General features: G+C 40.6%; 2 protein-coding genes across 4 annotated transcripts in view; one reads left to right on the forward strand and one right to left on the reverse strand.

The window, feature by feature from the left end:
* eipr1 (EARP complex and GARP complex interacting protein 1) overlaps nucleotides 1-7,603 on the reverse strand; it is a 46,921-nt gene extending 39,318 nt beyond the window's left edge. Inside the window, exons 1-2 of the mRNA XM_034859165.1 lie at nucleotides 7,337-7,603; nucleotides 7,092-7,175 (exon numbers count right to left, since the gene is read on the reverse strand). Of these exons, the coding sequence (XP_034715056.1) occupies nucleotides 7,092-7,175; nucleotides 7,337-7,378 (126 nt within the window). The 5' untranslated portion in view covers nucleotides 7,379-7,603. The remainder of the gene's footprint in view (nucleotides 1-7,091; nucleotides 7,176-7,336) is intronic.
* An 11-nt stretch (nucleotides 7,604-7,614) lies between these two features.
* trappc12 (trafficking protein particle complex 12) overlaps nucleotides 7,615-23,292 on the forward strand; it is a 34,059-nt gene continuing 18,381 nt past the window's right edge. The window contains exons 1-3 of one of the 3 annotated variants that reach the window (XM_034857667.1): nucleotides 7,615-7,718; nucleotides 8,184-9,516; nucleotides 9,978-10,094. In XM_034857667.1, coding sequence (XP_034713558.1) covers nucleotides 8,200-9,516; nucleotides 9,978-10,094 — 1,434 coding nt within the window. In that variant the 5' untranslated portion in view covers nucleotides 7,615-7,718; nucleotides 8,184-8,199. The remainder of the gene's footprint in view (nucleotides 7,719-8,183; nucleotides 9,517-9,977; nucleotides 10,095-23,292) is intronic. The other 2 variants (XM_034857669.1, XM_034857668.1) reach the window with 2 other exon arrangements.

The raw sequence follows: 23,292 nt of genomic DNA on the forward strand, positions 1-23,292 counted from the left end.
GTGTGTGTGTGTGTGTGTGTGTGTGTGTGTATATATATATATATATATATATATATATATATATATATATATATATTCATATCCATATTTATCATGTAGCTTTGTTGGTTATTTGTTATTTTAACATCCTGTTAGGATGTAGTTATGTCTGTAAGCTACTGGGACCTTGAATTTCCCTTTGGGGATCAATAAAGTATCTATCTATCTATCTATCTATCTACCTACCTACCTACCTACCTATCTATCTATCTATCTATCTATCTATCTATCTATCAAGAATTAAAAATTTGAAAAATTGGAATTCTACGAATCGATTTTGAATAAATAGAGCTTAAATCGCAATTCGAATACGAATCGATTCTTTTGCACACCCCTAATATGAACACATTACAAACATTTCCGTTTACATGTGCTGTGGGAGGAAAAAAAAAATAATTTATACAAAGGGACAGTGAAGTTAGATTTCTTTGTGGTTCAAACTGGAAAATGTGATAAGGAAGGAGACTTTGCTTTTCAATTCCGAAATATCTAAACATGTCCAGAAGTTAATATGGAGGCCGCTTGGTTGAATTTTCATACCGTTACATCCCTAGCCGTGAAGCAATTTGTTACACCGCGAGACCTGATATCACTCAATCTTTCGTAATACTGAGGCCGGCGGTTCGCTGGCTGACAGTTAAAACGGCGTTTTTCCTCACTCACAGGCGCTAGGGGGGAGCAAGACGACCGCCATTCCAATGACTCTGAAGTTGTCCAGTTAAGGTATGTTATGCTAAAAAAACTGCTGTCTAGACTTTACAGCACACATGTTCAACAAAAAAGCAAAACTTTTATCCATAGGAAGTTAATAGAAAACTCCTCCTTACGAAGTTCTTTTTATTAGATGGAAATCTATTCTATGAGGGCCCTCAATTGAATGCAGTTCAGGGCCTACAATGCAGTAAAACAGTGAGGGTCCCAAGGTTTGATCAGACAATTAATGGTGGTTTCTCCCATAAGAGAGACACTTACAGCACCTTGGGGGACCGTTAATGGGGTTGCACTGGACAATAACTCCTGCTAGGCACTTCCACTCCCATTCCCTGTACTACTTTTACAGGCTGGAAAAGAGGATGAAAGAAGAGGGCGTGAGGAGGAGAAGAGCATCACAGTAGCCGCATCCTTCAGTCTCCTCAAAGTCAGCTAGGCTGCTATTAACCTTGGGTTGGACTGCATCGAGCAAAACATTATTACGCAAAGTTATAATTTTATGGTGTTGGGGGAGCGGTGCAAATAAATCCAGGGCCGGCGGGACAGGGTAATTGGAGGGCCAGTAATATGGTACCCCCGAATGAACCCAGGTGTGAGGGGACAGAGAAGTTCCAGCCCTCCTCCCCCAGGTGATTTATCCCTCATTCTTCCAGGCTTGGGGAGTGACTCATAGCCTTCAGCCACTTGGGCACTCAGCCAAATGCTTTTAATTATGTGCCGATGGTGGGAGGAATCGAGGCAGGGAAGGGGAAAGAAGGGAGATTGGCGAGAGGGGGTAAGGGAGGGATAAAGCCGAGCTGGCTCGTGGCCCCCACTTCAGGGGCCTCTCCTCTAAAGCTCTTTAGCTGCACAGATGACAGTAAGCAGGGCGGAGGAGTAGCAAGCGGGTGAGAGGTGCCAAGCTTGGGCTCTTTATCTCGTTAGCAGCCTTAAATGCCATGCCGACGTGCCCTCCTATTTGTCATTCCAGCTAGTGGTCTCTGAGGGATTTGAGAGGTGCTCTGAGAGCTAAGAGAGGCATTTCCACCCTGCATTATGCTTAATGGGAGGTGGAGAGGCCAGCAGGCTTATGGATACAGCAGAAGCTATCAAGGCTGAAATGCTCATCGAATAAACATTTTTCACATTGCAAGATCAAAGTTAGACTGAGCTAACCAACGTTGGCCAGCAGACGTATGCAGAGTGGAAAAGACAATGAGCTTCATGAATAAAACGGTCTGAACATGCAAGTCAAACGTAGGGTCATCTCAAAAGCAAATAACCTAAAGATGAATAATGATCCCTATTAGATTGTACTGCTTTGAGAGCTCTTTGACATAATAATATCAGAAACAAAGTAAGGAAAGTAGTAGATAGTAAAGTATAATTTACTCTTTAATACCATGGGTTAGCTTCAAAGCAACAAGCTGCCAGTTTTGACGAACATTTTGATGCAATAAGGCAGCCCTGTTTGGGTGTAAAATAGTTTGGTAAAGCAGTTTATATGATCACTTTCCATACAGTATAAAGCAGCTGTGGATAACAGATACTGTAAGAATCCATCATATCCATTAGGGATTGACCAATACTGTTTTTTTTCCAAGGCTGATATCGATTATTAGTCTAATCAATATTTGGAACCCATATTCATGTACAGTGAAAATCTAAATCTTAACGTCAGATTTAAGATTTAGGAATGTTACAAACTTCAACACAAAACTTTAAATGCTTTAAGCAACTATTTAAAGATATAGTGAGTAGTTTCTGTCTCTCCCATGAGGAATTCTAAGTAATGACAACAAAACTCTTGGTGCAAGCACATCATACAATCACTCTGTGCTTACGCAACACCTCCAACCCTCCCCCACACAGTTACTAGTAGCCAAGGAGGACAAGGAGGATGAAAAAAACATGATGGATTCTTCAGTCTATCCCTAATATCGATACTACATTTACGAACATCTACTGGTTGGACAGTGTACATAACCTTGTTTCTTTACAGCTATTTAGCCTTAATTCAGTTATTACTGTGTATTTACTTTGCCCTAATCTGAATAAACCTCCCACCTCTGCAACTCTCATTCTACGCTGAGCATCAAAATATGAGAAATTTAAAGTCAGGCAAATACGGTCACAGCGTGGCAAAATAGGGCCCGGTGACTTCATTAAGTGTTTCTGGATCTCATATTATTATTAGATTATTATTATACAGATATATACAGATATCTGCATCTGAATTATTGGGAGATATAAATCATGGTTGGAGAAATAAACGCAGGATTGTGCATTCCTACTTACAATAGTACCTAAGACCAAAAACTCTTCATATCACATCTTCTCCTTCTAGCTATCTTATTGGCAACTTAATCTGAGACATCACAAAACTGCACAGTCTACAGTGGCCTTAATGCAAATAGACCAATGAATAAATGAGCAATAGGCACCTTCATTACTACATTAGATTTGTACTACTATTGAAGAATCTGCCTGTGTTCTTTTGTGTTTCAGTTCTGAGCTAAGAAAGGAGGAAAGTGTGAGGAGTATATTAAGCTACTGACAGAGTGTAATAAGAAATCACACAGATCGACTGGGATGCATTGTCAACATTCCCGACTTGTGTATTAGACTCGCTACACAAGACTTGGATTGAACTACGTCTGTATTCAGTGCCAGACCGTTTTCACACTTAAGTCTGCCAGAAAATAGGCTCATTTTTTTTCTCAAATCTCTCTCTCTCTCTCTCTCCCTCTCTCTCTCTCTAATTATTTCTCCCCCGTTTAGAGCCAACTGTTTCCGTCATCTGTCTCTGTAATGACCTGTGCAAGATGTGCATGCATGCTTACACCCCGCTCTCTCACTTTTTCTCCTACAAACACACTCACAAAAACCCTCACCAACACTCTGACATACAGACTTTTGCAGAGAAGCCATTGATATACACACACACAACAGGGATGGACAACAGATCTGTTCAACATTTAGGATGCAGTGCACTCACAGTTGGAGTTGATGCTACCACTATACCAAATGAAAAATTTCTGTAAATATGTATCAGTTACTTTTCAAAATCCACATGATCCACTCTTCACCTTGGCATGAATTGGATCCACTACACTGCGCCTATTTAAACTGAAAGCATGTCGCTTTTAAAGCTTATCCGCCTGTTATTTGCTTTGAAGCAATATTTTTTTTTTTAAACAGATTCCAGGAGTGTGGTCACTTCACATAAAATGCTACGTTACAGCAAACTTCATTGAGCACATTAAGGGGAAAACAGCATCAAAGATCTATTTTTACAGAATATTCTCTGGTCCAGCTCAGCTAAAAACACTGAATCCTTCAACAACACACTCAACTGTCCTGCTGTTACAGACATAATCTAAACACAGACTGTTGCCTCGTTCATGGACACACAACGGCATGCCTCTGCAAAATGAAGATACGGAAAACACAATGGACATTTGGCATTAAATCATGTCTACATTTTGAAACCAATACAGACTGTCTGAGAATCTTACTGCATTATATTCCATTACATTTTTGGAATTGTCATCTGTGTTCCTTTACATGAATAAAGACATTTCCACCATTGTATAATTTAAATATCCCATGGCATGAAAATGTTACTTTACCTCTGGGCTACCTACCAACTAAGTTGCCCACCTACCACCAGCCCGCCGTAAACGCTCTAAAAACCAACAAAATATAGCTCAGTTTTTCTGCACTCCAATCCTGATTGCCTTAAAAAAAGTTGAAGGTGACCTCAAATAGGCCTGTGATGATTATTACATGATTGTGTTTTCTTTTTTCTTTTTTTTCAACACAATTGTAGTTTCTTTGTTCAATCACAATTGATTGCTAACATTTCCTAAGGTCTTAAAGCGTATGACTGGTAATTGTTGATTTTGTTTGGAAATATGCCAAAGTGTAATTATATAGATGGTTATTGGTCAGACTATACTTTATATTTTTGTACAACTCAAACACTATAAATCGGCCTGTGTCACTGTGGAACATGATGTCCCCCAGGGGTCAGTGCTGGGTCCTCTCTTCTTCATTATATACCTCCTTCCCCTGGGCAAGACCACAAAATACACTTCCACTGTTATGCTGCATACACTCAGCTCTATCTCTCAACTAAACCTTCATCTCCCCTTCCTCCTACCTCACTCTGCAACTGTCTTCAAGACATTCAAAACTGGATGAACACAAACTTAACTTAATCAAACCACATTACTTCAATATTACCATAGATGAGATCTCAGCCCCTCTGTTAACTCAAGTCAAAAGCCTTGGTGTCATTCTGGACAGTTCCCTTTCATTTGAATCCAAGATTAAAGCAATTACTCACACTTCGTTCTTTCAACTCTGCAACATCTCTAGGCTTAGACCCTCATTTTCACAATCCAGCAGTGAAACACTAATTCATGCCCTTGTCATATCATTTCTGAACTATTGCAACTCCCTTCTCACCGGTATCCCTTCTAAGCTGACAAACAGACTCCAGCTTGTTCAGAACTCTGCTGCTCAAATCCTCACTGGTACAAGAACATCTGAACACATCACACCTATCCTTATCATTCCAGACTCGCTCCCTGTGCACCACCGTATTAAATTCAAGACCCTCCTCATCATCTACAAAGCACTTCATAATCTTGCACCCAGTTACATCTCTGACCTCCTACCAAGCTATGACCCTGTACGCGCCCTCCGCTCTTCCTCGACTGGCCTCCTTGTCACCCCCACATTCCGCCTCTCCACCATGGGGGACAGGGGCTTCAGCTGCTCTGCACCAAGACTTTAGAATGTCCTCCCCTCCGAGATTCGACAGACAGACACAGTCAATTCATTTAAAAAAAAGAAAGTTTTAATCTTTGAATCTTCATAGTACTGCATCGCCATAGTAACCCTCCCAACAAACTGATTTACTGCTCTTTTGACGTTCTTAGCACTTTTCAGATGTTGTCTATTTTGTCTAGTGTACTACTATGAATGGTGTTGTTTATTTCATGGGCTGTGTATATGTGTTAGTACATTATCTGGGTCAAATAACAGTAATGTAACCAAGAGTTGCATCCACGAATTCATTAACAACTTTAATTTGTTTAAAAAAAGTCATACATTTTTTTATCTGACAGAAAGAGGCAATTTTTTTTTTAGACAATTAAATGTACAAAAACAACTCTAACCACAAATAAACCTTCTGACTGAAATCACAACTGTTGGATCTTGAGTTAAGTTCTTAGGTCTTAAGCCAAAATTACATGTTGAACTTGTGATATTTTATGCCCCCTCCAACTGCATGTCATCATGTTGTCCAAAAATCATGATCCCTTGCAAAAACTTCAGAATCATCTTCATTTGAATTTTAAAACTGAAATGGAATGCAAGGGTTATTTGGTCAGGCTTTGAACATTTCACATATATCTAAAAAGTAAATTATGTCTGCCTCTGACCTAAAGAAAGTTAGTAAGTAGTTCATCCTGTCTCAATTACTCTAACTCCTCTCATTCTACGCTACTTGTTATACTACAGGAAAAAAGAACTTATTCATCTACAATTGATTCAAAGTGCAGCTTAACATTACAAATGCTTCAAAAGATTTTAATTTAAAAGAACCCCACATAACCCCAAATTCGATCAACTTAAGATGTGACCTTAGGAAAAAAACTGAAAATTTAAAACTAACTCTACCCACTTTTTTGTCAAACTATATTTTTTCTGAAATATTACTATTATGTCTATTGTCTGCCCATAAGAAAAAGCTCTACTCTCAGCAACATTTGAAACAAATGGAAACAATAGAACTCCAACTCTGTGTATTTTTTAACACAAAAAACAGTAAGATTTTTTTAGGCCTTTATTTGACAGAATAGCTGAAGACACGAAAGGGGAGGGAGAGAGGGGGGGATGACATGCAGCAAAGGGCCCCAGGTCGGAGTCATACCCTGGCCCGCTGCGTTGAGGAGTAAACCTCCATGTATGGGCGCCTGCTCTACCAACTGAGCCATCTGGGCACCCAAAAGTCACATATTTTAATTCTGTCAAATTAAAATATATATTTTTTATTTGTGTGTATGTTTTTTTCCCTGTTTTCCTGCATTTAACCTATGTGTGTATTTGAAATGTTTTCATTTTTTTTTTAAATTGTTTTGTCCATTGTCGTAATTGCTGAGCATCTTGTGTCTCTTAACATGAGACATGCAGTAGACAGCAGGATACTTGCACAACACTTTGTTCCTATTATTTTAGAAAAAATGATAAGAAACTGCATAGGTACACAAACTATAACTATGAACTAAATGAGTTGAATGCCTCCTGATGCAGACAACTTCCTTCTAGTCATTAACTGATTTTCTTACCTGGTTGTCAAATTTTAGTGACTGTGTGCCTACAAGGAAACGAATGGCATCAGTTTCAGCTGCCTGGGCAGTAAGTGCTCGTGCCTGCAAAGTAGAAAATAAAATTCACTTAGAATAGAATATGGAAATGAATAAGCACATTATAAGGGTAGCATAATGGAATAGCTAAGCATTGCTAATGAATGAAATAGATTATTAACGATGTGATACAGTAGTTAGATCTATGGATTTGACAGTAACGTTACCTGGAATTCGAGACCATAAATGACAGGAGCGTCGTCCTCCATTTTTCAATCTGTTTCCAGAGTTAACGTCTGATCTTTTTCTCTTTTTTAAACGCCGTCTCACAATGAAAGCACTACAGAAATACTGTAACTGTGTTACTTACTGCACAAAACACAACGCAGCACTTCCGCGATTAAAAAAACTAGCAAAAAATGGAACGTGCAACTAAAATACGTAACGATAGTCGTGCAACGTTGTAAAGGTTTTTAAAACTACGTAAAAGAAGTCAAGAATACTAAAACAAGACGGAATGAAATTTGTCTGCTCTGGTATACCGTCCTTGTAGCTTTCCTTTGAAGCTGCGCATGCGTACTAGAGTTGTATCTGTCAGTCTGCAGTAAGGTAAGAAACCGTCTTTATTCGTAGTATTTTAATTTGTTTTTGCGTAATAATGTCTATAACACTGTATTATGTTTGTGCTTTTTAAAGCGTGAACAGCTATAAGTCGACAATGTATTTTAAATTTGCAACCAGCTGCTAAGCTAAGTTAGCGCACGATAGCCAACCTGCTAATGTAGCATTAGCAAGATAGACAGTGTCGGACCGAACAGACAACAATCCTCCGATATCTCGGGGAAAATCTCTTTCGTGACAGGACTTTAGGCATTAATGAATGGCGTGAAACTGACTCGTTCTCCGGAGATGTAACGTTAGACGGTTAAAGCTTGTAAAACATAGCGTTTACGTAAACTGACAGGGTGTGACTCAGAAAAAGGCTGCCCTGTGTTGTACACTAAAGCACATAGGCCTACTATAAGTTAGTCCTATCACATCAAAAGGATAACTTAATTTATAACTGTGTTGTATTGCCAGGAGCAGTAAGATGAATAGTGGCGAGGCTCCTGCTCAGCGGCCAGTCACGTTGGACATCACAGTGGAAGATGTAAACAAGGAAGCCCCAGGCCCAGACCCTCTGGAGCCAACCATCAGCCAGACCCCTTCCAGAGACATTCTCCTTCCCCAGGAAGACAGCATCGACTTGGGCGCAGAGTTTGCCACCCCCCAAGAGGACAGCAGCACTACACCTTCAGGGAGCCTGATGGACAAGCTCAACGACCAGATGATGGAGAGCGTCATGATTTCTGACTCGCCTAATAACAGTGAGGAGGATGAGGTAGCTCCCATGGACTCCTTTCTTGATGGAGGAGAAGAGGAAGATAATGCCCAAGAGACACCCGGCAGCAAAGAGGAACAAAGTGAAATTGGACACAATACAACTGAGATAAAAGTTGCAATGGAAGAGGGGGAGAAAGGTGGTTCTGTGTTAAAAGCAGATGAGGACACAAAGGAGCAGACGGACACACAAGAGCAAGTCACAGCATGTGTTTCACCTGAAGCTGGCGCACAGAGCCCATCTGATCTTGAAAGTGGGAAACCGGCACGCCAGGAAGCTAGAGGGACGAGCCCAAAAGAGGAACCTGTGCCGGTGTGCACCATATTCAGCCATGTCACCCAGCCAAAGTCTTTGGTGCCTGATGGCTTTCAGCCCACCTTAATCAAGTCTCCCAGCTTTAGCATGGGGAGTGGTGGAGGAAGCGAAGAGGCAGTGACCCCCAACAAGTTGACGGCCACTCTTGTGTGCCAGCCCAGCCCCAGCCTCAGTAAATTCTTCAGTGACAATGGACACGTCAATCCAGCCTCTGACTTCTTCGATTCCTTTACTGCCACCTCCTCCTTCATCTCAGTTTCAAACCCAAATGCTGAGCTCCCTCCTGGCTCCAGTCCAGCACCCTTAGCCCAGACCCCTGAGCACCAGCTCTCCTCCACGTCTTCCTCCATCTCAACCCCCGGAGGAGCCCTGGACTCCGGTACTCCCACGCCTAGTTCAGTGTTTGGCCCTGCCCCTACTGAATCCACCGCCAAGGCTCAACCTCCGCCACCCCAAGCAGCCCCAGCTCCAACCTCAGCCCCAGCCAATCAGCCGCAGCCCTTCAACCAGCTCCAGGCTGTGTTCTCGGGCAGCGATGACCCATTTGCAACAGCGCTGAGTCTTAGTGAGGTGGACAGGCGCCATGATGCCTGGCTGCCATCTGAGGAGACCAGGAAGGTGTTGGTCTCTGTGGCCACCCAGCAGTACAGCCCAGCCTATGTAGAGGCCAACAGACTCACCATGCCTGGACTCAAGTTTGACAACCTTCAGGTAGGACAAGCACTTAGGCAGTAAAATGCTTAGCATACATTGTGTGTCTTTAGAAAGCTCTGGGAGAATGTTTTCTTCTTACAGTGTGTCATTCAAAACAATAAAAGGTGATGGATGCCCCTGTTTTTAAAAGGGCTCTATGAAAGTTCACTGTACTCATCCTGGGTAGTACTACTCAGAAAGTGTAAACTGTTTTCCGGGCTTTAAGACCACACTTTTTTTTATTTATTTTTTTTAAATAGAAAGCCTGCATCACAAACTAGATTTGAACATGGCTGAAGGGTGTTTTTGTCCATTTTTATTTAATTTTTTTAATATTCATTCATCAAGAATCATTTGTCATCATGAGTGAGTCTCTTAAACGAATAAAAAAATAAAAAAATATCTTGCTGCTGTAGCACACATTTAGGATCAATAAAGTCTATCCATCTAAATGTGTGTGTGTGTGTGTTTTGCTGCAGGGTGATGCTGTAAAAGACTTAATGCTTCGTTTCCTGGGAGAACCAGCAGCAATGAAGCGTCAGGTCCTCACCGCCAACTCCGTGGAACAGTCCTTCACAGGCCTCAAACGGCTCATCGTAAGTCACTGTCTGTACTGTCTGTCTATGACTAATTTGTTCTGAGGCTCGGAACATCATTCACTGTGTGTCAGTGATTCTACTGTTGTAGTTTATTGTCATGATACTGGAATTTCTAACTTACATACAATAATCGATAAATATCCCCCCCGGAGATGAGTCGCGTCAGGCTAAGGAGCTTTTTTTTTTTCTCGTCTTTGTACAAAGAGAGTGAATACTTTGTGACTGAAAGAGTTTCAGGAACTGCGGTCGGAGGAATTTAATAATCCCTAATTTGGTCCAGTCGGCGGCTATAGATCCTGGTTGTTGCGAACCATAGTTGTTGCTTTATACTGTGGTTATTTCCTACTAATTAATTCTGTAGTCTTGTATGACCAGGATGCACATTTCGTATGTCTTTGACTGTATACAAATGTGTCTATTGTCAGTATGTGTAAACATTATCTTTTGACATCACAGAGGATGATGAGGACACTAAAATGTTCAGGTCCAACGTGGGTCATGACGTGTGGGCTGCAATAGGAGTTCAGTGTGGGGTGGCTGCTGCGCAGGTGCACTGTAGTGTACCTGGCAGAGCCCATGGAAAATATAGTATTTCTCATCATTCTAAATAAGTGTATTGATGAAATAATAATAATTAGAGATGTCCCGAGACGACCCTAAGGATCGGTACCTGGGCCGATCCAGGCATAGTGTTTAAGATCGTGTCAGCTAAAATAAAGCCAATCCGAATCGATCCCTGCTCTGCTGAACTCTACTGTGTTTTGTCCCCCTCAGCCCAGTCTTGCAGCCAGACTCTAGTGTGGGCATTCTGTTGCATGTGCCAGTGAAAATGAGTGTGTGTGTGTGTGTGTGTGTGTGTGTGTGTGTGTGTGTGTGTGTGTGTGTGTGTGTGTGAGTGAATGTGTGAGTGAATGTGTGAATGTGAAAGTGAATTTGGTTGCACCAGTGATTGGCTGTTCTGACAACAGGAAGGTTTCAACATAAGCGATGTCCCAGGGCCAGAAAAAAAGCATTTTGGGCAAGTTGGTTGTCCAGTCGACAGTGTTTCCCCCAATCGCAGTATGAGTCACTCACTTGTGAGGGCTTAACCCTTGTGTTGTCTTCCTGTCGACCCTGCAACCCGTTTTTCTCGGTCAGAATTTTAAAATTTAAGCTTCTTTTTTTTACATTGGCTGTCTTTATTGAACCTTTTGTTGCTTTTCACAATGCCTTTGTCACTTTTTTTGATGATTTTGTTGATTTTATTTTGGCACTTTGGACATTTTGTTTCACTTTTTCCCGATGTTTTTGTTAACATTTTAACGGTCTTGTATCAATTATTCTTCAAATGCTATACATTTGAATAATACACCCAAATTCAATGAAAGTAGTGAACTAATCATTTATTTTACTTGTGAAGAGTGTTGTATGAAACCTTCCAGGATATTTGTTTTGACAATTTGGTTGAAAGAAACCCAACATTTTCTGATATAGAATCTAGAAAAAAAATGGGTCAAATTTGAACCGAGGATAACAGGACGGTTAAGAAGAAATGTGATAATATGAATGAAATTCTTATTAAAATTAAAAAAATGCTGGACAAATCATACAATTAATAAATTAACAGTTTGAGGGGAAAAGTCTTGTTTTTTGGGCCAGTAAAAATATGAGGCGGAGTGTGGGAAACATGTTAAGTTGGACACTCTTAAATCTAATAAATCTTTTAATAATCAGTTATTACTCCTCTCTTTCTCATTAGCAAAGATCAGTGTACAAAAGAATCAGCTAGCAGCTTACAACCTTAGCTTATAAACTTAATTTAACCAGGGCCGTCAGTGTTTGGATAAAGTAGTTTGTGAATATTATTTATTTAATTAACGTTTAGGTTAATGTAAGTATTGGATCGGACCCAGGACCAAAAAGACTTAATTGGGATATCCGTAATAATAACGCTGAGAAAATAAAATCGAATGTCTTGATCTATGTTTTTCAATTCCTACTACGCCTTTGTATGTAACAGTTTTTCCTGCTTGCCTCTATGACGTGTAATGTTAGACAGCCAATCACAAACATTACTAGATCTGCGTAGAAGCATGCTGCATGCTTATTGGCTCTCTGATCCTGATGAGATTTACTACTTAGGTATTGAAATTTGGTATTGAATGACGAGGCATTTTTTCATACTTTATTCTAAAGTGGCAATTCAGTCGATATTAAGGTACATTTATCCCAAAGATTGCTCGAACTGCAATAAATGATGCATGTCAACATATCTGGCCAATGAGATGAAGCCCTACTGCTCTAGTTGCTTATCTGCTGACTTAGGTGGTAAAGAGCATGGATGTGACAATATAGATCTTTCATTGCACTATTCAACAATTTTATCCATATCGCATGTTTTCCTGATATTGTGCTGCCCTGGTACCCTGCCCTACACATAACTCAAAACAACTGAAAGCAACCTCTCCAGGTTATGAATCAGTGAGTGACTTTAGGTTATGTGCATGTGCAGCAGTTGCTTTGGCCCATTACCTCACTTTCTGGTCAGCCTGTACATCCACTTATTCTCGTGAACCTGCTGGGTTGACAGGCCTCAGCTGACTGAAAAAAAGTGAATCATTTGTCTCCTTTTTTCTTACGTTGCTCTGCTACTCTTTTGCCAAACATAAAAATGCCTGTCTTTCTTTGTGACCGTGCGGTCTCGCCTCATTCCCTTTCCTGCTGCCATCTATCTCTCTCTCAGGCCATCATGCGTTCCCTCCATCATCATTTCTGACCCACAAATGACCCTGAGAGACAGTTGTTATTTAAAACATATGCACAGCAGCAGCAGACAGTGTGATGGAGAGAGTAGAAAGAGGAGAAGAGGGGAGGGGTGGAGTGCAGCGATGGAGAGGTGGAGATCCACTCATCTCACAAGTTCTTTTCTCCTGCTGTGCCCATGTATTATGCATGGGACTGCTGTGCATATTTCAAGGGCCTTCTGGACTTGGTGTATGTATACACAGAGAGGATGGTACTTTCAGCTTGTGTGTGTGTGTGCGTGCGTGGGTTCGTTTTCGTGTGTGTGCGTGCGTGCGTGTGTGTTAAGAAGCAAAACAAAGGAGAGAGTCAGTGAGCCTGAAAGGTAACATACTGTTGGCCTACAGGAAAGATGTCAAGGAATGACAACTAAAGAAAGAAACATTATTGTGTGTGGGAGATAGAGTTATTTCTAAAAAGTTAGTGTTATTGTATGTTCATACAAGTAGCAAGGAGTCCTTAAAGGTCTCATGGCATGAAAATTTCAATTTATGAGTTTTTTTTTACATTTACTGTCTATGGCTCCCAGTGACTAGAAATGGTGATATGTGTAAACAGAGCCCTGGGTATCCTGCCTTGCCTTTGAGAAAATGAAAGCATAGATGGTCCAATCTGGAATCTTGCCCCTTATGAGGTCATAAGGCGCAAGATCACTCTGCTTTGCCCCCCAGAGAATTTGGCCCACCCCTGAGAGAGAGACATCGTGGCTTTCAAACGAGCAAAGTGGGATTGGTCAAGGCCAGGTTTTATCTAAAAAGATAAATTTCTCTGTTTGTTCATCTCTCTTCAAATTTATTGCCGCAAAATGGGATTGTCAAGCAGACAAACCGACCAACACATATATAATAAAAGATCGATACTTGGCGGCTGTGTATTGTTACAGTATTGCCACTGAAAATATCGCAATACTGTGCTGTATCAATTTATTTTCTCCGCCCCTAATTACCATTGAGATGTGAGATAGGACATGCCATGGTGGAGGTCTGCGCTCTCAGAATGCTCTTCTAGTTCTTATCAACATTACAAATGTTTGAAAAAGGCTTAGAGTTAGTTTTCCTTGCTGAATATTTAGCCACCATGACATATTCAACTTCATGCTTTGTATTGCAAATTAGCACATGGTGTCATCGGGCATCACCAAAGACTTTTTTAAACCAAGGATTCCCCTGTATAATATGGTACTTGTGATCTCGGAAAGGAGATCCTCTTTTCACCGCCTTCCTTTTTTTCCACTGGGAGTCCAGAGGTCAGTTGGCTACAGATTTGAGATTCAGTGTCTTGTTCAACACCACTTCAATAAGGCTGGTGATCGCCGACACAGAGAATTGAACCCAGGACCTCCAGCTGAAGGACAGCCTCTCTACACACTGCCTCACCTTGTGTGGAGCCGCCCGCTGCTCCCATTAAGGAGCCCTGTTTGGTCTCGATCAGAGCAGCCCACGTGTGACGGCTTTGCTGACATAATAATCATTGTCTGAGTCACTCCAACCGATGAATTAATCAGACACCATCTGCCTTCTATATCTACCACCATCTTCTTGCATTCATATAATTTACTTACTAATACATTTTGAAATGCCCAAACTTCTAAGATCAAACGAACTCGTAGATCAAAGCTGTCGTAGGTGATGTAGCTCACTAAGCTGGGAGGAGAAATTGAGAAAATGAGGATGTGCACAAGCAGAACCTACAGAAACACACACACAGGCTCACGCACATACATACATACACACACATAGACATGGATATGTTAGATAGCATGTGGACGTTAAAAGCATAGCTTGGTACAGCATGATGTTGTCGTCAAGACAGCTGATCAGTCACATGTTATCTGGGATGCTTAAGTTGACCTAGAGCATGTATGTGTCATCCTTCGTGTGTGTGTAAGATTGTGTTCACATGCCAGGTGTAACAAGTATTGACATGTGTGCGTTTACACGCTTTAAACACATTTTGTGCTATCCTATATTTGCTGTGATCATCTTTTGTGGTATGGTCTTTTGCTTGGATGAAGATAGTAGTTTATATATGTGTGTGTGTGTTTGTGTGTGTGTGTGTGTGTGTGTGTGTGTATGTGTTCCGCTATGATCCGGCAGAATAAGTCATGCTGCAGAGCCAGAGTGTAACTGCATCCACTGCCAGCGTACACACTCACTATGCACATACATACTGTATAAACATACATACTAGGGTTGCACAATATCAGGAAATATCTTGCTGAAAATCTCGATGATATTACTTGCAATGAATTAACAGATATTAGAGGGTACCTACTTCTGCATTTCTGCTGCTTTCAGTATTTTGCTAAAATACAAAAAATTGTTTGTTAAATACATGATAAAAAAGAAATTGATAATTGAAAATAAAAAGGCACTACTAAAAAAGAATGACGGGAACATTTTAAAGTGCAGTTATCTACTGTAATTTATTTCAACTAACACAAAAAATCTCTGTGTGAGTGTCTTTAGCTATATGTCACCGCTTTTCACAATGTGTTTATTGCACCAGTTGATTTCACAATGACATAAGAAAATGATATATTGTGCAGCCCTAATACATACTGTACACACTAATGCTCAGAGTACACAAATGAACACTTACAACACAAGGGATTTAACAAGAAGACTCTAGGAGAGCAGCCATTGGACGCATAGAAACACAATCGATGCTTCTTTTTTATGAATCTTCATGGAAATTAAGGCTTCATAAGCTTTTCTTTGTCAGGCATACTGTAGCACTGCAATGCACCGCTTTAGAAATGTCCTCAATACGTTTTTAGGAAAATACTTGGACTACAGCACTGTGACTTCTGCTTTCACGTCGTTTTAAGTGACTGTATGAGTAATTGAACATAAACAACAACTACGGTTGCAGCGAAATATCTATATCCAAAAGATATTCGATAATAAAGTAGAGCTGAAAAATCTTCACTTTTGAGACAAGATGTTTGGTGTTTTTGCATTATAAATTAAAGTAATATGTAGCATTTCACATGAAACTGTCTAAAAACATCTACATATATGTACATACATCATTTTCCACTTCCACACCGTGGCTCCGTCCGGCTTGTAGCACCGCCCAATACGATTGTGATTGGTTTAGAGAAATTCCAATAAACCAGAGCACGTTTTTCTCCCATCCCAGGATACTGTGTCGGAGACTCCATCGGAGACTGTATAGTAGGGGTTCATGATATATATCAACAAATTAATGTTATCGCAATATCGCGTTGCGCAATGTTACATAGAAAGTGCTTCAATATTTTGTTTATATTGTGGAGCGCTGCGTCCCGTCTGCTGGCTCTGTAGCTTAGTTGTGTTCGGTGTAGAACCCTCTTGAAACGCTACAATGATCATCATTTCATTGGACAGCTACCGTGCCACTTGCACATGTTAGTACACGTCAGCGCAGGGGTCCACTACGTGACTAACCCTATGGAGCGTACCGCCTGTGTGCGTATTTCGACAGAGTGACAGTGTAAGTGAAGAAATCGGTAGAGACAACTAAACGGAACGAATCAGAAAAGCGGAAGAAGAGTTATGTCCTGTTCTCATCATTTATACATTTTATTCTGTCCAACCAGAAAGACATGTCCTGTCCTGTAGACATGGTCCTTATTTATTCATTCATGTGGTACCAGTCCAATATAGTGTGATATAATATGTCATTTGAAGTGAACCTTTTGTTACAAAAAAAACTGTTTTATTGGTTATGAATCCATGTTGATGCATTTTTCCATAACTTTTGTAATTTTACATGTTTAAAAATATCTAAATTGATATCTAAATCGCAATATTCAAGACCAATATCGCAATGTCACATTTGTCAATAGCTTGCAACCCTGCTATACAGCCATTAACCCCTCTAGTTGCTGTAATTTCCCACGAAACACAGAAAACACCCGATGATACGTCGAGAGTTACGAGACCAACTGGAGGTCAAGAGCCCGGCTTCTGTTGCACAGAACTGAACTGTTGCAACTTGCACATAACGAAAACAAAGTTATTCTAGCGGTGCACCAGCTTAAAGTGCCGTTCTAATCAGACATATGGAGGCTACTACTGTACACTATAGCTTAATAACACTGCGTGAGGGATGTTCTCAATTTCTTTTTCAATTTGACTAAAACATCAAAACCATTGTTCCTGTGTTATTTCTGTTTGCAAAGGCAGCAGTGATTATCACATTGAAATCTAAAGAGTTTTATGCATTAGTAGGGTTGTGAAATTAATTAATGAATCATAATCGTAAAACTGTTATTAGTCCTCAGCCTATATACTAATAAAATCTATAATCGTAACACACAAACCAATGTAGACCTAATAACTTGGTAAGAGCATTTTTATGATCAGCAATAGCAAAATGGCAAAAAATGTCCCAAGTTGTAATAAATTTGAATGATCCCTAATGCTGGCAGTGGCATACCAAGAGGCTAAACACCCTCTGTACTTTTACAATTGGTCTGAACATTTGGCTGCTGCCAACATAAACAGAGCAAGGAGAAAACAACTACCACTAAGGTTTAAACATGCCCTTCAGCGCTACAAAAGCTGACGGTGCATTACCCGGACCGCGGCTTGCAGGTGTAACTGGTGCGGAAATGACAGCTATGTAAAAAGGTTACGATAATGACAAGTAAAGGTTACAGCAATGATATCAAAGTGCGATGCAGCAGCTGGGTTGTTGCAGTGATTATGGGGGTGTGTCTGTCTGACCCAGCCAAGGTGGGTCTCTCTCTCTCTCTCTCTCTCTCTCGATCTCTCTCGCTCTATCTCTCGATCTCTCTCACATACACACACAGACACGCATATTTGCTGGCCTCAAGCCCAGACGGCATCACGCTGCGGGGGAGAGAGGTTAGAGTCTATGGTGGATAGTGCAGAGGGAAGGCAGAAAGAGATGAAGGAGGAAAAGAGGAGGAGAGAACGGGGTGATTGCTAATGAGAGAGACGGATGAGGCAAGCCCACGGTGGTGCTGAGCCAGAGACTAGCCCACTGCTGACCACGCTGCAGAGGTCACTGAGCAGACAAAGGGAGAAGTAGAGGGGAGGCCAGGACAGCCAACCAAACTCAGTTCATATAACCGCAAACCTCAATCACCAACATTTTCTAAAACGGACATAAGACGTAAGTTCTGTGAAACTTTTCCACTTCCACTTTTTCAGAGTGGAAGATTGACCGAATTAGAGGGAGTCACTGCAAACAGTAATTTAAACAGAATAAAAATACATCAGTTTGAACCAATCTACCAGGAGTTGAGTAGTAGTAGCCTCATTTTGCTTATCTAGTTGACAATAGAGAAACAGATCTGCAAAATCTGACTGGGAATTGTGTAGGATATGCAGGCCAGGAACGCTGTCCCATTTTGATCCAGATCGGGGTGCTGATGGTGAGCCACTTTTTTTTTTTGGTGGTGCTGATTCTTAGTGACATGTTGCTGCAGTTCTACTAAATCATGGCACACATGCATCCAAGCTTGCCTACTTCACACACTATTTTTTCTTTGGTTTAGTTTATCTACACTTGGAGACAAAAGACTTATTGCAGAATATCTGTGTCATTTTCCCCCTTTGGCTGAATATCACCCTCTCTGTGTCCAGGTTTTGTGGCTGTTCTGTAGTTCAGGATAGACAGGTTTGTCTTCTTAATTGTCTTCCAGCTGATGTTTTCTAAAATCATCAAAATCAAAATTGAAAATCAGTACTTTTAGTGACGATTTGTATGGATGATTTAACTGTTTCTTAGATTTTGGTCCCTTTTTTTTGACAATTTTTTTCAATGTTTGTCACTTTTTGTTTTGTTTTCAACACTACGTAACACTAACTTATTAACTCTAGTTTTACACTTATTTTTAGAATTTATGGTCAATAAACCTCATTTATAGGAAATTTTACCTAATGTTTGAGTTAGAAAATCAGAAATTAGGAATTATTTAGACTAAAATTAAAGGAATGGATGCTGATGGATAATCACAGACTGGAATATGTCAACTTTTACTCAACACTATTTCAAAAACACTTCACTTTGTTTTTCAAATGCTATAAAATTAAATAAGACACCCCAAAATTAATGAAAGTAGAGATTTGTACTTGCCAAAGAGCGTTGTGTGGAATCAATCACTTTATTTTGGGGAATTTTTTTGGGGGGGGAAGTGAAAAACATTAATATAGGAAAACGGGTCATTTTGACCCGATGACAACATTAGGGTTAATAATCGATTATTAATCGATTACTTTTTTCCTTTAAAAGTTACTGTCTCCAGACATGTACAAATCAGAAAACAGAGTGACTCAAAGAGGACGGGATAATGGACAACAACTCAGAGTTTAGGCAAGAGTGCAAGAAAAAGCACAAAAAATGTCCAAAAGAGGAAACAATTATATACACATGAGCTAATAAGTCATACACTAAATAATTTTCCAAAACACAGAAAGGCTGATGATCTACTTTATCACATTACCTCTGACCACCTCATGTTTCATGTTCTAAAAAGCCAATTCTCCAAAAGAATCGTTGCATCGATAATCGTTTTAGAATCAAATCCTTGGCCCCTGAATCGGAATCTAATCGTGAGAGGTCTAGCGATTCCCACCCCTAATTTACATACTGTGAATAGTTTTTTTTAAAATTGAGAATGGTTTTTGAATCGAAAAGCTATTTTTAATATGAATCTTCTCGATAGCTAATCGAAACATGACATTTTCTGAATCGTGCACCCCTACAGAAGTAACTTTATGAAGTCGGTCAGCGTAAGATTTCAGGTCTTGCAGTTTTGGATAAAAATGACATGAAATGAAATGGAAAAAAATGTGTGTTGTACCTTGTGAGGCGCTGGATATGAATCAGGCATGAGACAGAAATTCTCTTTTAAAACAGTTCTCAGCAGCGCTCTCGGAGGAAAAGAGAAGTGGGGCGTTCTGTTATTGTTGACAACCAAACCATCAAAAGTGATTCAGTAGCCCACTAGTCCATCAGTGGTTAATATTACCCAGAGGAGCATCACTTAGAACTTTGAAGCTGTGTTGAGCCATCTTAGGGAGTGTTATGTGGAGTTCTCGTACAGGCCATGAGCTAGTACGGCGTCTTCACATAATAGATGATGCCAGATTGTGTCTCCGTGTGTCTCACGTACTGTTTGAGGAGTCCGGCGGTCTCCTGTGGGAGACAAATTGCTGTTTGATGTTCATATCAGTACAGAAGCCAAGCAGACTGTCCCCAAGCATGAAAGCAAGATTCTGTCCCCTGGTTCAAGTGTCTGTAGACCAACTACAGAGGCATCAACATCAAGTTGGCCACTGTTGCAATGATTGGCATGCACTTTTAGCATATACCAAATGTGTCGAACTATCGGTAAAAAAGCTGGTGTTAGGAAGGTTTTTTAAGTCTGATCCGCCTGGAGGCTTTGGGTCTTGTGAGAGAACAAGTGGGCGTTCGTTTGTTCGTCAGGCTTTGTTATGCAGGTCTTTTTTTTCTTTTTTAACTCACCAAAGGAAAGGCACACTTACATTCGTCAACACATATTAGAAGCTTCACCTCTTTTAAACTTGCAACGAGACTAATTGTGTATATGTGTTTTGTGTGTGTGAGCGTAATGTGTGTACATTTTCAATGCACACATTGATCTGAGTGGGTGTGGGTATGTGGGTGTGTGTGAAGCATTGTAGTACTACTGAAGTCAGATTTTCGAATTACAATCCATATTGTTTTCTGTAATACTGAACATGCTTTAGGCATGTGTTCTCTTTGAAGTTAAAGAACCCCTCCCATGAAAAACAAGTTTTTAGCATGTCCATATTTTTTTTTGCCACATCTTGAGTACCACACTGTCACTCTGTGGGGTCAAATCTGACTTCTCCTCTTCCTTCTTTCCTATCTTCTTCCTTTTTTCTGGTGCATTTGTTCTGTGTTGAACAAAGGCAGGTGTAGTATCCACCATCCTCAAAAACAAGCAGCAACAAACAAAAGAAAATAGCTCCCTGCCCCACTATCATGCTAGAGACACAATTTCCTTACACACTTCTTTCACCAAGCCTTTGTAGTCAATTCCTAATTTAATGTCACTGGCAATAAATCACCATGGTAATGCCTCCTCATTTGATTGGGAGGGGATGGGGGGGGGGTCTGATTATGCCTGATTATGCCTTATTGTGGAGTCATTTGAGCTGAGCTCAATTATTAATCACCATCAGCCTATCGTTTTTCTATTTTTATCTCCTCCCAACGCCCTTTCTGTGTTCATTGAAATTATTCAAACTCGGAGAGTGACAGTGTGGTTTGGATGCATGATGGCATTTATGACAAACTATCACAAAGCACTTTGTATGTTCTTAAATGAGAAATACTGTAAGTTTTAGTCATGTTAGCAGCAAGGCTCTAGGGACGGAAATGTCCTAAGGTCTGTCCACCACTTTTGTCCAGACTGAAATATTTGAACAGCTAATGGATAAATTGGCCTGAAATCTGGGACAGGTATTTATGGTGGACCGGAGGATAGACCCTAATGGGTTTGGTGATCCAATTCATAGTTCTCAGACAATGTATTGTATTGATTTGGGTGATCCTCTGACCCCCTCTAGCTCCACTATTAGGTTTAACAAAAAGAGTTGAATTCCCTGTTAGCGTTTACACTTACTTATCCAGCCGCAGCAATGGGAAATGTTTAGGTTGCATGAGCAGAAACTTAAATCAGAATTCCGGTTGGCTTCAACATGTAGCTTTGTGTTTTTTGTAAAATTTGTAGTGCTGTCAGTAGCGACACCAATGAAAGCAATCAGTGCAGTCTACACTGTGTTATCCTCCTGCTGGATTTTGCACCCAACAGGCTTAAACAGGCTTAAACAGGGCAAGTTTTAAACATGTTTGAAGCCTCTAAACATGCAATAAACATGCTAAAAACATTTGAATTTGATTGCAGTAAATGTGACAGAAAGGCATAAAAGTTGTGCCAATTGACTAGTGTGGACTCTACCAAGAAACCAGAAATAAACAGAGGTATGGATTAACACAACTTTTTGGCCTTTCTGTCACATCTACTGCAGTCAAATTTGCTGTGTTCACTTGGAAGGAATCACTGCACATGGTTACGAACTGGTAATGACATGTTGAGCCTGCTATGAGGCTAAAAACAGGTTTCAAACTTGCCCAGTTAAAGTCTGTTGGGTGCTAACGCTAGCAGGCGGATAACTCAGTGTAGGCCGCACCGATTGTTTTCATTGGTCTTGCTATTGACAGCACTACACATAAAAAAAAAATGGAGCTACATGTTGAAATCGACCGGAATTCTCCTTTTAAGACCGCTCAAATACAAATCATAAACAGTGAGGTTGATATCTGTTCGATGATATTACAAAAATAAGAGGGAAACTTCCCTCCAAACCAGAGACATTCAGTTACAATTCTCCTGTCTTTTATCCGTAGAGGCGTATTTTCTCTCGTCACCAACCTAACCTCAAGTCTTAAGGCAATCAGCGCAAGACGCTGCTTGGTTTTGAGGGCAGAGATTGTCACAGGTTGGCCCCGGTTGGCCGTGCTGCTAAGCTGGACAACAACAGTGTGGTTATCCCCTGTTGCTGAAACGCACGTGTGATCCCAGCAGCACTGCCCAGTGTGACTACAACGGGCTACGCCATGTCTGTGTAAAAACGCTATTAGACAAAAGTTGAAACTGAAAATCCGTTAGACTGGATAATGGTATGAATTTTAGTCAGGGTATTTTGAGCGCTGGAGACAAGAGTCATACATAATAACTACGTACTGCTAGAATACATTTTGAATGTAAAATTAGAGTGTTGAACACAGTCCAGGGATTGTTCGTGCACTTTTTTCACCAGAGGGGTTAGAGCTCAGTTCAACCATTTGACTTGACAGTAAAGCAGAGACGTCCGTCATTATCTTGCTCAAGGGCGCTCACAATCGCAAGCTATCTTTAATGGAGACTGACCCCGAGACCTTCTAGTCACAGATGATTGCCTCTTAAAACACAAAGCCTGCCTGCTGTCTGCTCAGTTCACAGCTCCTGTATTTCTATATGCCTGTAATGTTTGGTTTGGATTGGTACGGTTCAAGACCTAAGATTATAGGCTGGTGTAAGATAATATCAGACCATGAACTTAAGCGTAGCAGCAATGCTGCATTGTTACATAAGGCCTGAGCTAAAGTTTACTTTTCCAACGATGTGGGGTCTCTTTTCACTTTAGCTCCTGGTGTTGCTTCTCTGCAGCTCCCTTGGCCCTCAGCTTTCTTCTCTTCATCTCCCGCTCTCCAATCTGCTACCAACTGCTCCTTGTTTTCTTTTCTTTCTTTTTTTAACTCTTTTGGCCCGGAGTTTATTTTTTTCTTTTCTTTTTTTTTTTTTTCACTATGGCCAACTTTGACTTCTATGCTTTCACTACATGTGGGCCAGATGTCTTCTATC

This window comes from Etheostoma cragini, chromosome 20 (assembly GCF_013103735.1).
Source record: "Etheostoma cragini isolate CJK2018 chromosome 20, CSU_Ecrag_1.0, whole genome shotgun sequence".
Classification (NCBI taxonomy): Eukaryota; Metazoa; Chordata; class Actinopteri; order Perciformes; family Percidae; genus Etheostoma; species Etheostoma cragini.